This window comes from Hemitrygon akajei, chromosome 11 (assembly GCF_048418815.1).
Source record: "Hemitrygon akajei chromosome 11, sHemAka1.3, whole genome shotgun sequence".
Taxonomy (NCBI): Eukaryota; Metazoa; Chordata; class Chondrichthyes; order Myliobatiformes; family Dasyatidae; genus Hemitrygon; species Hemitrygon akajei.
The window spans coordinates 74,743,826-74,759,483 of record NC_133134.1 but is presented as its reverse complement, the minus strand read 5'-3'; the positions used below and the strand labels follow the sequence as shown (position 1 = coordinate 74,759,483).

The 15,658-nt window shown below is 45.4% G+C and overlaps 1 protein-coding gene across 1 annotated transcript in view; it reads left to right on the top strand.

Moving 5' to 3' along the window:
• itga10 (integrin, alpha 10) overlaps nucleotides 1–15,658 on the top strand; it is a 169,206-nt gene that overhangs the window by 39,870 nt on the left and 113,678 nt on the right. Inside the window, exon 2 of the mRNA XM_073061150.1 lies at nucleotides 10,316–10,427. Within this exon, the coding sequence (XP_072917251.1) occupies nucleotides 10,316–10,427 (112 nt within the window). The remainder of the gene's footprint in view (nucleotides 1–10,315; nucleotides 10,428–15,658) is intronic.

The following is a 15,658-nucleotide window of genomic DNA, read 5'->3' as shown; positions in this document are numbered from 1 at the left end:
TTCCCATGCATTGGAGTTGCTTTTCAACTTTTTCACCAGATACACATAATAGATACTAGTGACTATTTGCTCTTGGAACACATCTGCCATAATGAAGCCATTCTCAGGGTGGAGGACCAACACCTCATATTCCATCTAGGGTCGCCTCCAATCCGATGGCATGAATATCGATTTCTCCTTTTAGTAATGTATTTTGCTTTTTGCCTGCCTCCTTTTCTATTCCCCACTCTGGCCTCTTAGCTCTTCTACTCCCCTCCCTATCTCCTGCCCCGGTGCCCCTCTTCTTTCCCCTTTTCTGATGGTGCACTCTCCTCTTCTATCAGATTCCTTCTTGTCCAGCCCCTTACCTTTTCCACCCACCTGACTTCATCTATCACCTTCTAGCTGCCCTCCTCTCCCCCCCCCCCCCCACCATTTTATTCTGGTATGTTCCCCCTTCCTTTCCAGTCTTGATGAAGGATCTCAGCCCAAAATGTCGGCAGTTTATTCATTTTCATAGATACTGCCTGATTTGCTGAGTTCCTCCAGCATTTTGTGTGTGTTGATAAGATTTCCAGTGTCAACAGAATCCCTTGTGTTTACTGAAAGCAAGGCCCTCTCATCAGTATCAGGTTTATTGTCACTGATATTAGTCATGCAATTTTTTGTTTTGGGCAGCAGTACGATCATAAATTAAATAGTGCAAAAGTGGAATAGTGGAATAGGGTTGATGGTAGTGAACTAGGGTTCATGGTAGGGAGATAGGGTTCATGATAGTGAGACAGGGTTCATGATAGTGAGACGGGGTTCATGGTAGTGAGACAGCATTCATGGTAGTGAGATAGGGTTCATGGTAGTGAGATAGGGTTCATGATAGTGAGAGCATTCATGGTAGGGAGATAGGGTTCATGATAGTGAGACGGGGTTCATGATAGTGAGACGGGGTTCATGGTAGTGAGATAGGGTTCATGATAGTGAGATAGGGTTCATGGTAGTGAGATAGGGTTCATGATAGTGAGATAGGGTTCATGGTAGTGAGATAGCGTTCATGGACCATTCAGAAGTCCGATGGCGGGTGGGGGGTGGTGGGAAGAAGCTGCTCCTAAAACATTGAGTGTGTGTCTTCAGGTTCCTGTACCTCCTCCCTGATAGTAGCAATGAGAAGAGGGCATGTACTGGGTAGTGAAGGTCCTTAATGATGGACACTCAGCTTCTTGAGTCTTTGGAAGATGTCCTCGATGGTGGGGAATGTTGTGCCTGTGATGGAGCTGAGTTTACAACCCTCTGAAGACACGTAATGCTGTGCATTGAAGTCTCCATACCAGACAGTGATACAACCGGTCAGTATGCTCCCCAAGGGACATCTGTACAAATTTTGGTGACATACCAAATTCCTTGAATTTCCAGTGAAGTTCACTCAGTGGCCACTTTGTTAGGTTCACCTGTTCACCTGCTTTTTAACGCAAGCATCTAATCACCCAATCAAGTAGCTGGAGCTCAATGCAGAAAGCATGCAGACATGGTCAAGAGGTTCAGTTGTTGTTCAGACCAAACATCGAAATGGGGAAGCGATGTGAACCTTGTCCATGGAATGATTGTTGGTGCCAGACCTAATAAGGGAGAAAGAGGTGTCTCTGTTTCACAGCGAGAGGGGGGACATAACAAAGAACTCGGTGGTTTATGTTGTTCAAAGTCCATTGTTTCGCTTTTTCCTAGCTTCCCCGACAACACACCGATCTCCTGCCGTGACACCGACCCTCGATCCACCCATTTCCAGAGCCATGAAATCTTGGACCTCCAAAGGCGTGCAAAGCTCTTAGGCCACGCCCTTAGCATGTCGAATAACAGCCAGTCATGAAACCCTGTGACAGCCACCAATCACATTCAGGAAGGCAGGTGTATGTCCAATGCCCTAATGGCTACATGCACACAATCAGGCAGATCAGTAGCATTTGCTGGGATATGTAGGTATTTTATTCTCCAATCTGATACGGAGAATGATTTTGGCAGTGAAAGACTTAGTTTCCTTCCTTTTGGAAAGAGCACATAAAAGAATGAGGTATCTTTCAGGAATTCTAACAACCCTAGCTGCAATGTGTTTGTGTGGATGTTGAGTGTGTTAAAAAAAAATTTAATACTATGAGTCTCACAGTCACTGACTCATTACTCACCCACCGGAAGGATAAGTGCGTGAAGGATATCCTCATACATCAATCATTTTGCCCTGGGAGAAAGTCTCTGGTTGTCCACTCAATCTATTCCTCTTATCACTTTGTACACCTCTATCAATTCATCTCTCACCCTCTTTCGTGCCAAAGAAAAGGCCCTAGTTCGCTCAACCTATCCTCAAAAGATGCACTCTCTAATCCAGGCAGCATCCTGGTAGCTCTCCTCTGCACTCTCTCTAAAACTTCCTTGTCCTTCTTACAGTAAAGCGACCAGAACGGAACACAATAGGATGGCACAGTGGAGTAGGGGTTAGTGTAACGCTATGACAGAGCTGTCTGGGCTTCACTCCCCACCACTGTCTGTATGTTCGGCCTGTGACAGCGTGGGTTTCCTCTAGGTATGCCAGTGTCCACCCACATTTGGAAGAAGTACTGGAAGCATGGCAAAGCTTGTGGGCTGCCCAGCAGAATCCTCACTGATTTGATTTAAATTGAACAATGCATTTCAAGATGCTTCAACATACACACGACAAATAAAACTAATCTTTACCTTTATCACCATATTCCAAGTGTGGTCTAACCAGAGCTACCTCGCAGCCCTTGAACTCAATCCCCTGTCTAATGAAGGTCAACGTACTTTCTGGAAAAAGACATGGTAGCTTGAAAGCCCAGATGACCAACTTAAAAACATCTTATTCTCCACTGCTATCTGAACAAATCACCTCTTTCACATCTCAGTGATGTTGCCATCATAGTTCTACATCTGTTATTAATTCCTTGGTTCCTTAAAGTTGTTGTAGCCAGGGGTGGTGGTGTGGATGAGCTCCCATCATCTGTAAAATACTCGTAATGGTGTGCGTCTCAGATAGCCACTGACATCCAAGTCCATCTCCTGGCCTTCACGTATGGTTTACCTACTAAGCATGGCAAACCATTTCTTCTGACAGGAGAAGGGGCAAAAGCAGATTACTGGCGTCTTAAAACCAGTCACATGGGGCAAATGGGGCTCGTCAGTCGTGGTTGGAAGGAAAACTGATCTCAAACCTCCACTGCCTTGTGGCTGTACCCACTCATGAGGAAGACTTCAGGACTGCTGTGTGCATACATCTACTGATGCTTCTGGACACATTGGGTGTTTCGGGTCTTTCAACATCATACACTCTCCTCCAGGTGACCCAGCCGGGGCTGATTAGACCCCAGCTGGTGTCCAGATGGCTAGCTACACATGACTCCATGGCTCCCCTCTCTTGAGCCACAGCCATCTTGAGACCCACTCTGCCGCATTGGTGGTATTGTGGATGGCTCTCCTCTTCCTCTCTCCCTTGATGCCCAAATTGCTGAAGGCTCTGGCTAAGGAACGGGCTGCAAATCTCCTACAACCAACTTTTGTCAAGGCTTGTAGCTTCCTATCGACCTCTCCCTTTGCCATTGGTTGACATCTTCGTCAAACTCTTTCCACAGTGAAGTCATGTTAGCCTCAGGCCATTTGATCCGCCTCCTGTTAGACTTGATGTTAGAGGGATCAGTTTGCACCACTTGGAGGTTCCAGGCACTATGGGGTGACTCCGGGCCTGGCACCTCCTTGGTCTCACCAGGTTGGACACCTGCGTGTTGTGCTGCTCCTGCTCCCGCCAGACACTTCATCCTCGCTTAGTGATCTTCAAGCCGCGATCGTTCTTGCAGATTTTGCCGCATGCACACTGCTTGCTCATAATAATTTGTTCATTGCCTGGGTCTGTTGCCGTCATGTCCATTCGACTGGGGTGCTCATCCTCCCCCCCCCTCTCGGGCACCCCCAGGGGTATCAGGACTAAACATAAGAGAAAAATCCAGAGCTGGAGTCCCTAAGGCTCCAGCTTTTGAGTTCCAACGCTGACTGGCAGCTCCTGCGACACTGGTGCCTGCATCGTATCGGTCTGTGCAGTTCCATTGGATTCATCAGCTGTATGGAGAAGGGGAGCCTACTTACATGAGCAATAACTTACTCTCCATATCGTACTGCCCTGGCTTGCATATCAACACAGCTAGGACGCAACACCCACGGTTGACCCCAACCAACAGAGGCCTCTCTCTATTAATTCATTTGAAATCACGCCAACACTATTTTAGACTGTGCTCATTATTGTGGTATTTATGCTGTTACTCTGTCAGCTTCACTCCACCGAGGAATTTCATTGCATCCTGGTGTATATGACAAGAAACCAATCTGACTCTGACCAGAGGGCTGCGAGAGAGGAAGAGAAACAAAGCTATGGATGCAGACCTCTCCGAGGGTCGTCACCTTGCTGTGGTGGAGCGGCTCGTGAGTTCCTGAGATCCCGAGGGCGATGGTGTCTGGAGCTTAGCTCCTTGTAGGGTCACTTATGGCGGTAAGGTCAAGGGAGGGGTTCTGGACAAAGACTGATCCAACCAAAACCTCAGCAACAGAGCAACAGATCACAACAGCAGTGAAGACGGAGGAAAGCTGCAGCAGGGAAGGGTCCTGAAATGTTTTGGACACTGACCCCTGTCTGTAAAGGACCATGTGGTGGCTGTCTGTGCATCAGAATCAGGTTTATTATCACCGCATGTGTTGTGAAATTTGTTAACAGCAGCAACAGTACAATGTAATACATAATATAGAAGAAAAATAAATAAATAAATTATAGCATATGTATATTGAGTAGATTAAAAATCGTGCAAAAACAGAAAAAAATATATTTAAAAAGTGAGGTACTGTTCATTGGTTAAATGTTCATTTAGGAATCTGATGGCAGAGGGGAAGAAGCTGTTCCTGAATCACTGAGTGTGTGCCTTCAGGCTCCTGTACCTCCAACCTGACTGATGGTAACAGAGAGAAAAGGGCATGCCCTAGGTGCTGGGGGTCTTTAATAATAGACACTGCCTTTCTGAGACATTGCTCCTTTAAGATGTCCTTAATACTTCGTAAGCTAGTACCCAAAATGGAGTTGACTAAATTTATGACCCTCTGCAGCTTCTTTCAGTCCTGTGCACAACGGTTGTATCATCAGCAAATTTATAGATGGTATTTGAGCTCTGCCTAGCCACACAGTCATGGGTATAGAGAGAGTAGAGCAGTAGGCTAAGCACACACCCCTGAGGTACACCAGTGTTGATCGACAGCGAGGAGAAGATGTAATCGCCAATCCTCACAGATTGTGGTCTTCCGGTTAGGAAGTCGAGGATCCAATTGCAGAGTTCCAGGTTCTGCAACTTTTCAATCAGGATTGTGGGAATAATGGTGTTAAATGCTGAGCTATAGTCAATGAACAGTGTCCTGACATAGGGGTTTGGATTGTCCAGGTGGTCTAAGACCGTGTGAAGAGCCATTGAGATTGTGCTGCTGTTGACCTATTGTGGCAATAGGCAAATTACAGTGGGTCCAGGTCCTTGCTGAAGCAGGATTTCAGTCTAGTCATGACCAACCTCTCAAAGCATTTCATCACTGTCAATGTGAGTGCTACTGGGCTATAGTCATTAGGTAGCTCACATTATTTTTCTTAGGCACTGGTATAACTGTTACCTTTTTGAAGCAAGTGGGAACTTCTGCCTGTAGCAGTGAGAAGTTGAAAATGTCCTTGAATACTCTTGCCAGTTGGTTAGCACAAGTTTTCAGAGCCTTATCAGGTACTCTTTCGGGGTCTTCTACTTCGCGAGGGTTCACTCACTTTAAAGACAGCCTAACATCGGCCTCCGAGACAGAGATCACAGGGTCACCAGGTGCAGCAGGGATCTTCACAGATGTAGTTATATTCTCCCTTTCAAAGTGGTGATAAAAGGCATTGAGTTCATCTGGTAGTGAAACATCGCCGCCATTCATGCTATTGGGTTTTACTTTGTAGGAAGTAATGTCCTGCAAACTCTGCCAGAGATGTGCATCCGACATCAATCAAAATTGTCTCTTCACCCTTGAAATAGCCCTTCGCAAATCATACCTAGTTTCCTGGTACAGACCTTGGTCGCCAGACTTGAATGGCACAGATCTAGCCTTCAGCAGACAACGTACCTCCTGGTTCATCCATGGCTTTTGGTTTGGGAATGTTCATCAAGTCTTCGCAGGCACACACTCATCCACACAGATTTTAATGAAGTCACTAACAACTGCAGCATAGTCATCCAGATTCAAAGATGAATCCCTGAATACCGTCCAGTCCACTGATTCAAAGCAGTCCTGTAGGCACTCCTGTGCTTCCCTTAACCCTACCTACTTGGTCCTCACTGCTGGTGCTGCAGTCTTTAGTCTCTGCCTATACTCAGGGAGTGGAAGTACAGCCAGGTGATCAGACTTCCCGAAGTGAGGGCGTGGAATGGCGCGGTAGGCATTCTTGATTGTAGGGTCAATTGTAGGCTTTACAATTCAACCGCCAGGGCTTAAGAACTTTTTAAAAGCTATTATAAATGCTTTTTGAGATATTGATTTAGATGCATATCATATTGTATGTAATTAGTTTTGCTACAACTAGTGTATGGGACATTGGAAAAAAAGTTGAATTTCCCCATGGGGATGAATAAAGTATCTATCTATCTGTCTATCTATCTGATGGTGGTGTAACAATGGTCCAGTGTGTTGTTTCCTCTGCTATTGCAAGTGTTTTGTTGGTGGTAATTGCTTAGAGATTTTTTTTCAGACTGGCCTGGTTAAAATCCCCCAAAACGATGGTGAAGGTGTTAGGGTGCGCTACTTTGTGCATGTTGATCCCATTGCTCAGATCATCTGAAGCCTGATTGACATTGGCCTGAGGTGCAACATATGCCACTACCAGCCTCCCCATGTTATACAAAGTCAAGCACAGGCATTCTCCATTAGCGCGACTGATCGCAGTACTGTGGATGCAGTGCCCTTGCGGAAGTCAGATATGTTTTTGCTACTACAGTGAAAGTTCCAACTTCATCGTAAGTGTAGGTGGCTTTTCATCTCTTTAGGGAGCTGCTCTTTAAGTACAGTAACGGCCTGCTCTTTGTAGCCTTGCAACCCCCTCAGAGTGTGACTTGCCAGGTTACTGCTAACAGTAAACTTCCTCCTGACAAGCAACATTTAGAAGTCCCTGTTGCAAGGAGCCGAGTTACAGGAAGTGTAATTGGACTCTCCTGGGTGGTTATTTTCCCAAACAAGTGAGCTTAGCACTTTGCAACATGTTGCTCTTTCTGACTGGTTCAGTCTGTAGTGGCTGCTGATACAATTTGTGAATTGTTTCCCAACATGTATATTAGATTGTAAGATATAGACGTAGAACCAGGCCATTTGCTTGTCAAATCTGCTCCTCCAATCCGTCATGGCTGATTTATTTTATTTAGCGATACAGTGTGGAACAGGGACTACCAGCCCAGCGAGCCACACTGCCCAGCACCCACCTAACCTAATCATAGGACAATTTACAATGACCGGTACGTCTTCAGACTGTGGGAGGAAACCAGAGCACCTGGAGGAAACATATGCACACACAGGAAGAATGTACAAACTTTCTTACAGGGGGTGTCAGAATTGAACTTTGAGCTCCGACACCCTGAGTTGTAATAATGTCACACTAACCGCTGCTTTATTTCGCCTCTCAACCCCCTTCTCCTGCCTCTCTCAATGACCTTTGACGCCCTTACTAATCAGGAACCTATCAACCTCTGATTAGGCAGTACGGCACAGGAGCAGAATTAAGCCAATTGGCTTCTCAAGTCTGCCCAGCCATTCCTTCTTGACTGATTTATTGTGGAACACTCTTAAGCATTCCTACAAACCTCATTGTAAGCAGTTGAATAGCCCAGATATGATGAAATAGATCAGAGAATTGGTGTCATTGAGGAGGAAAACCTTGCTAAATTGATGCTCCGTCCTGAAGATACAGGTCGTGGCTTTATTAGGTGCACCTGTACACATTGGGCAAGAAATGTGATCTAAGTGACTTTGACCATGGTATGGTTGTTGGTGCCAGACAGTGTGGTTTGAGTGTCTCAAAAGCTGCTGATCTGGGATTTTCACATGCAACAGTCTCTAGATTAGCTTGTGTAGTGTCTCCCTCTGTATTAGCTTGTGTCAGGAGCCCAATAAAGCAAACACTGAATGTACTGCTACCAGGCTATAATGGTGGAGGGAGGGGATGGATTTTTGAGTTGACGGATTCAAACAGCTGAATGGTATTCAGCTTCTGGAATGCTGTTGGAGCTACTCTCACACAGAGAATATTCCATCACACTCCTGACTTGTGTCATGTAGATGCTGGAAAGGCTTTGGGGAGTCAGGAGGTGAGTCACCTGCTGCAGAATATCCAGCTCTGATCTGTAGCCATGTGGCTGATCCGGTTACGTATCTGGTGACCACGGAATGTTAGTGGTGGGTGGCGAAGTGATGGTGATGCTGTAGAAGAGATTATTAGACTAGCTTGTAGAAGAGAGTCACTGGCTGTATCATCACTGATTAAGTTAACTCTGAAAGTTTGCACCTGTTCTTCAGTCACACTTTATTGACTTGTGCACAAGGAGAAAACATGGCTCCTGTTGCTAAACTGTTCTAAAGTTGAATAAATAGACTAATTGGATACAGATATTGACCAGTTGGTAACCTTGTGGATGTTTAAATTCCCTATCATAAAGAATTCATGACAGTGCCTCTATCTTTAGGTTTGCATAGATTTGGCATGTCACCTAAAATTTTCGATAGATGCACAGTGGAGAATATCCTGACCGATTGTCTCATGAGCTGGTATGGAAACCCCAATGCCCAGGAATGGAAAAGTCTGCATACAGTGGTGGATACAGTCTAGTCCATCACGGATAAAGCCCTCCTCACCATTGAGCATATCTCCAAGGAGCACGGTTGCAGGAAAGCAGCATCTATCATCAGGGACCCCCACCATCCAGGCCATGCTCTCTTCTCACTGCTGCCACCAGGAAGAAGGTACAGGAAACTCAGGAATCACACCACCAGGTTCAGGAACAGTTATTAACCATCAGGCTCCTGAACCAGTGTGGATAACTTCATCTGCCACTACTCTGAACTGATTCCACAACCTATCAAGGATCTAACCTACAACCTATCACTTTCAAGGATTCATCTTCTCAGTATTACTTATTTTTTACTTGCACAATTTGTCATCTTCTGCACATTGTTTGTTTGTTTGTTTGTCAGTCTTTATTTATGTACAGGTTTTTAATAAATTCTATCTTGTTTCTTTATTTTCCTGTAAATGCCTGCAAGAAAATGAATCTCAAGGCAGTATACAGGGCATCAAAGGTCACAGGGAGAAGGCAGGAGAATAGGTTTTAGAGGGATAATACATCAACCATGATGGAATGGTGTAGCAGATTTGATGGGCTGAATGGCCTAATTCTGCTCCTATGTCTTATGGTCTTATTCTGAAAGCATGTGACTGGATATTGTAGAGTGTGCAACACTTTGTACCTAACCCCATGCTGTCCCTGTCCTGGGAGTATGGGTTGGGACAGCTCGAAGGCCAGCACTGTGGACAAAGGGAGAAAGCACATCTGGAGTGCAGGCCCCTGCTCCGCGCTCAAAGACCATCGATGTGGGTGGGTGATGAAGGACACCTGTGGATGTTGGGTTGTCCCAGGTTGGTTGGTTCTGGGGTCAGATGTCCGTACGAGCAAGTGGCACAAGGGGCAATGAGTCAGTGAGCCCGGAGTTTGAGCCTGGAGTTCGGGATCCCACTATTGGTTAGATGGGGGAGGTGGTACATACAAAAGAATGTAGCCCAAAGGTTGATTGGAAATCCAGGATTTGAAACCCAAAGGCCAAATTCTGGAGACAGGAGGCTGGACTTAAAGGACTGTCCGTGGGTGGGACACACACAAGGCACTGCAGATGGTGGAAATCTATGCACAATCAACAGGTCAGGTTAGCATCTATGAATGGGAATAAACAATCTTTGTTTTGGCCCGATGCCCTTCGTCAGGACTTGTTTTTGCTGTTGTTGTGTCCTGTGTTGTTCTGCTGAATATTGTAAGCATGACACGGAATGTGAGGTGACATCTACGGGTTGCCCCCAGCACATCCTTAAGTTGTGTTGGTTGTTAACACAAATGACACATTTCACTGTCGGTTTCGATGTACACGTGATAAATGAATGAATCTGAATCTCGACTCTCTACCCAACTCATAGTGACTGGTTGTAGAGCTGATATCTTACCTTGCATCTAACTGTCCATATCTGCTTTGACAGGCTTCAGTGACTCATTCAACATTAACGTCAAAGAAGTCAGAACCTTCAGAGGACCAAAGAAGGGTCAGTTTGGGTATAAAGTTCAACAACAGGAAGCGGAGGGTCAGAAATGGTAAGTTTGCAAATAATTTTCTTTCAAACTTGCTTCAGTCTGAGTATTCTGAACTCTTTTAGACACTGTTATCTTCTCCAATGTGTACAGAGATTAACAAACAAGTACAATCATTGAAACATAGAAATTCAACAGCGCATTGCAGGCCCTTCAGCCCATAATGTTGTGCTGACTATGTAGCCTACTCTAGAAGATGCCTAGAATTTCCCTACCGCATAGCCCCCTATTTTTCTAAACTCCATGTATTTATCTAAAAGACCCTATTTTATCAGTGGCCACTTTATTAGGTACACCTTTGCACCTGCTTTGTTATTGCAAACATTGAATCGGCCAATCATGTGGCAGCAACTCAATGCATAAAAGCATGCAGACATGGTCAAGCGGTTCAGACCAAATGTCAGAATAGGGAAGAAATGTGATCTAAGTGACTTTGACTGTGGAATTGTTGTTGGTGCCAGATGGGGTGGTTTGAGTCTCTCAGAAGCAACTGATCTCCTGGGCTTATCAGACACAATACAGAGAATGGTGTGAAAAACAGAAAAACATCCAGTGAGCAGCAGTTCTGTGGGTGAAAAAGCCTTGTTAATGAGAGAGGTTGGAGGAGAATGGCCAGACTGGTTCAAGCTGACAGGAAGGAGACAGTAACACAAATAACGTCACATTACAATAGTGGTGGGCAGAAGACCATATCTGAATGCACAACATGTCGAACCCTGAAGTGGGTGGGCTACAGCAGCAGGAGACCATGACACATTCCGCTCCTGTGCCTAATCAAGTGGCCATTAAGTGTAAGTTCTATCTCATGTCCCTGGCTAAGCTGATCTGTTGGCTGTCAGCTAGGAGAGCAAACAACATCTTGGAAAGCAAAAGTAGCAGACAGGACTCCTCCTCCAGGGACCTCTGATACTTGTGTGGGGGCAAATTCACACCTTCAATAATCAGTTAGCTTCTCGGCATCTGGTCCTGAGCACTAAGAACTTCAAACTGGACAAGGTACCAGAGAGCAGGTGAAGAGCTCAAGGATAAAGTATCTGTGCATGAAATGGGTCTGCTGCTGTCATCCTGTGGAGAAAGGAATAGGTATGTCAAAGTTCAAAGTAGATTTTATTATCAGAGAACATGTATGTCCCATATACAACCCTGAGATTCATTTTCCTGTGGGCATACTCAGCAAATCTATAGAATAGTAATTATAACAGGATCAATGAAACATCAACCAGAGTGCAGAAGACAACAAACTGTGCAAACGCAAATATAAATAAATAGCAATAAATAATGAGAACATGAAATAATGAGATACTGAGTCCTTAAAGTGAGACCATTTGTATTGGGAACATTTCAATGGTGGGGCGAGTAAATATAGTTATCCCCTTTTGTTCAAGAGTCTGATGGTTGAGGGGTAGTAACTTTTCTTGAACCTGGCGGTGTGAGTCCTGAGGTTCCTGCTCCTTCTACCTGATGGCAGCAGCAAGAAGTCTGGGCGGTTAGGATCTCTGATAATGGATGTTGCTTTCCTATGACAGTGTTTCATGTAGATGTGCTCAGTGGTTGAGAGGGCTTTACCCATGACGTACTGGGCCAAATCCACTACCTTTTGTAGGATTTTCCATTCAAAGGCATTGGCCAGACATTTGGTCCTACAGGAATCCTTCAAATGCTCACTCTGATTAAAAGGCTCCACATGAAAGCTTGGGAAGCAACTGTGACCTTTATCGATCCTGCTTTGCATCAGTTATGGAGCAATTCCATCTATTCTCACCTGCCTTTCCAAATCAGAATTGGGTTCATTGTCAATGGCAGATGTCGTGAAGTTTGTCTTCTTGTTGCTACCATTGAGCGGGGGTGCAGGAGTCTTGGGTCCCATACCGCCAGGTTCAGGAGTAGGTCGTAGCCCTGTAGCCATCAGGCTCCAGGTCTGGGATCACTCACCTCAGCAGCAAACTGACTCTGTAGCTCTGGCCTGCAGCCATCAGACTCCTGGACCGGTTCCACTTGCCTCAGCCCCAAGCTGGCTCCGTGGCCGTGGACTCACTTTCAGAGACTCTGCGGTTCACTTTGCAACTATTATTTGTTCAGTTGTTTTATTGTTTGCATGAATTGTTCTCTTTTCGCACATTGGACAACTGTCAGTCTATGTCCTGTGTGGTTTTTTGTGGGTTCTATTGTGTTCCTTTGTTCTGTGGCTGCCTGCAAGAAGATGAATCTCAGGATTGTATAGAGTATACATACTCCGATATAAGTGTACTTTGTTTTGTGGCAGCAGTAGAGTGCGATATATTAGAAATGGACAGAGCCCGATGGGGAGCTGACAGTGGGCTGATGGAGCTGGGGAAGGAGATGGGACAAGTGGGGAAAGGGAGAAGAAAACTAGTTGGACAGGTCAGTGGGGGTGTGGGCTGCCTGAGGTTGAAAACTTCAATGCTCACACCAAGCAGAATATGTGATGCTCTTTATCCAGTTTGCAATTAGCCCCTCAGAATCTGACGTATGTCATGAAATTGTTGTCCTGTGGCAACAGGACAGTGCAATACCTGAAAAAATTGCTTGAAGTTACAATAATAAATATCTTTTAAAATGAATAATGCAGAAAGAGAGGAAAAGGTGAGATAGTGTTCATGGACTGTTCAGCCATATGATGGCAGAGGGGAAGAAGCTGTTCCAAAAACATTGAGTGTGTGTCTTCAGGCTCCTGTACCACCTCCCTGATGGTAGCAATGGAAGAGGGCACGTCCTAGATCATGGGTCTTTATTGTGGATGCCGCTGTCCCGAGGCACTGCCTTTTGAAGATGTCCTCGATGGTGGGGAGCCGAATGCCCATGATGCAGCTGGCTGAGCCATCAACCCTCTGCAGCCCTTTCCAATCTGTGCAGTGGAGCCTTGGCAACAGAGGTTCACCAAACTTTGCTAAGAGCCTATGCTCAGATTCAGAGAAATCAAGTTGTTGAATGCCATTACAGCTCAGGGTGTTGGAGCTTGTAGTTCTATTCCTGTGCTGGCATCTATAAGGAGTTTGTTCATCTTCCCCGTGAATGTGTGGGTTTCCTCTGGTGCTCTGGTTTCCTCCCACAGTCCAAAGATGTACAGTTAAGTCCAAAGACGTAGGTTAATACACCGTTGTAAGTTGTCCTGTGATTAGGCTAGGGGTAAATTGCTGGACGGTGTGACTCGTTGGTTGAAGGCCATGCTCTATGCTATATCTCTAAGTAAGTGAAATAAAAACTGACCAAGATTATTCAGAATCTCAATTTAAAACCCTTTCTCTCCATATCTTCATTTGCAATGGCTCGTAATTACTGAGGCTCAGTTCCACAAATCATGGGGATTCTATTAAAGAACAATCCCAGTCTGGGGAGGATACTTCCATTGGAACGGTTGTTCATGCAGATGTAATGCATGGACCAACTGTGTCAACAATCGATCTGCCCGAGGAAATCAAAGCATTGAGTAGCATCTGAGGGGCATTGTTGACATTTCATGTCAAGACTGCATAAGGATTGAGGGTGGAGAGGGGAGATAGCCAGTAAAAGAGAAGCAGGAGAGTGGTGAGACAGGGGCCAGAGTTGATCGGTCTTACATGACTCGATCTGCCCTTATTGTCTGCCTACAAGGTGGACTTCAGGAAGGTGCAGATGAACCACCTTCCTCTGCAAATACATGGCTCCTCCTTAGAGAGAGTTAAGTGCACCAAGTTCCTGGGAGTTCACATCATGGCTGACCTCTCCTGGTCCCTCAACATCACCTCCCTGAATAAGAAGTTACAGCAGTACCTCCACTTCCTCAGGAGGTTGAGGCAAGCGCGGCTCCCTCCACACCCATCTCAACTGAATTTTACAGGAGCACCATTGAGAGCGTCCTGACAAGCTACATCTCCATTTGGTATGGGAGCAGCTGAGCATCAGACCGGAAGTCCCTTCAATAGACTGTAAGAACGGCCAAGAGGATCATAGGGGTCTCCCCAGCATCCATCGGGGACATTTATCAGGAGCTCTGCGTATGCAGGGTCCTTAGTATTATCAAGGATCCCACCCATCCATCCAGCATCCTCTTTGACTTTCTACCATCAGGCAGGAGACTCTGATGCATAGATAAGAACGGTCAGGATGGGAAACAGTTTTTACCCTCAAACCATTAGGCTTCTGAACTCCCAGCTACATTGTATTCAAAGTGTCACTGGTTTATCTGTTCTGTACCTTACAGAATTTATGCACCTTACTTGGTTTGTTTATGTGTGATTCATTTGTAGATTTTAATTCTTACTTTCCCAAGTTACTGTGTATTCCATGTGTTATGTGTACTACTGTTCTTTACACCCAAGTCTGGAGAAACATTGTCTCATTTGGTTATATACATGTATATAGTTAATTGACAATAAACTTGACTTGACCTGACTTCTCTGTAACCTCAACACTTTAATCTGAATGCACTGAGGTGATGATATGATCTGTATCGATGCTGTGCGATACAAAGGTTATCAGTATTATGAGGCTTTGTCCTAGGGTGGAAGTGGCTAATACGTCACCCCTTCTGTGGCAGCAGCTCACCAGTGTCCTCCATACTGGGCCAGCCTTTCAAGTTGTCCTCAGGTGTAGCCCATCCTTCCTCTCCCAGGGACGAGCTCTTTGGAGCTTCTGTAGCTCTGGGTTTTTACGGGATGTGGTTGCTAGCCCCATGTCCAAGACCCTTCATCAGGACATAGACACAGGAGGTTCTGGAAATCCAGAGTCACACACACAGACTGCTGGAGGAACTCAGCAGGTCAGGCAGCATCTACGGAGGGAAATAAAGAGTAGGAGAAGTGCTGAGAGATTTGGAGGAAGGAGAGAATAGGACAGTTTTAAAGTTACCATTCCAGTAGTCTGAAATGTGGAAGGCAATGGAAAAAGAAGGGGATGATGTTATAACTCTTAAATAATTCTCATTTGGGAAGGACAGGCAGTTTTCGTTCCATTTTAGACAAAGGAGTAAATTGTTTTGTGACAGAAAATTTAAAAGCTGTGGATTAACTGCTCTCCCCCCCCCCCCCCCCCCCCACCACATATCTAAGCCACACGTCAGCAGGAATGGAAATCATGAAAGCACTTGATCATTTGCTATGTCTCATATCTCCAGTGTGCCCCCCCCCCCCCGTTCATGAGTTCAGACATACTTCTTCCATTAAGCAACTATGTTCGTTAATTGAAATCAGATTCCTGAATCCAATTCCTGGCCTTAATGTTGAAATTCTGGATGA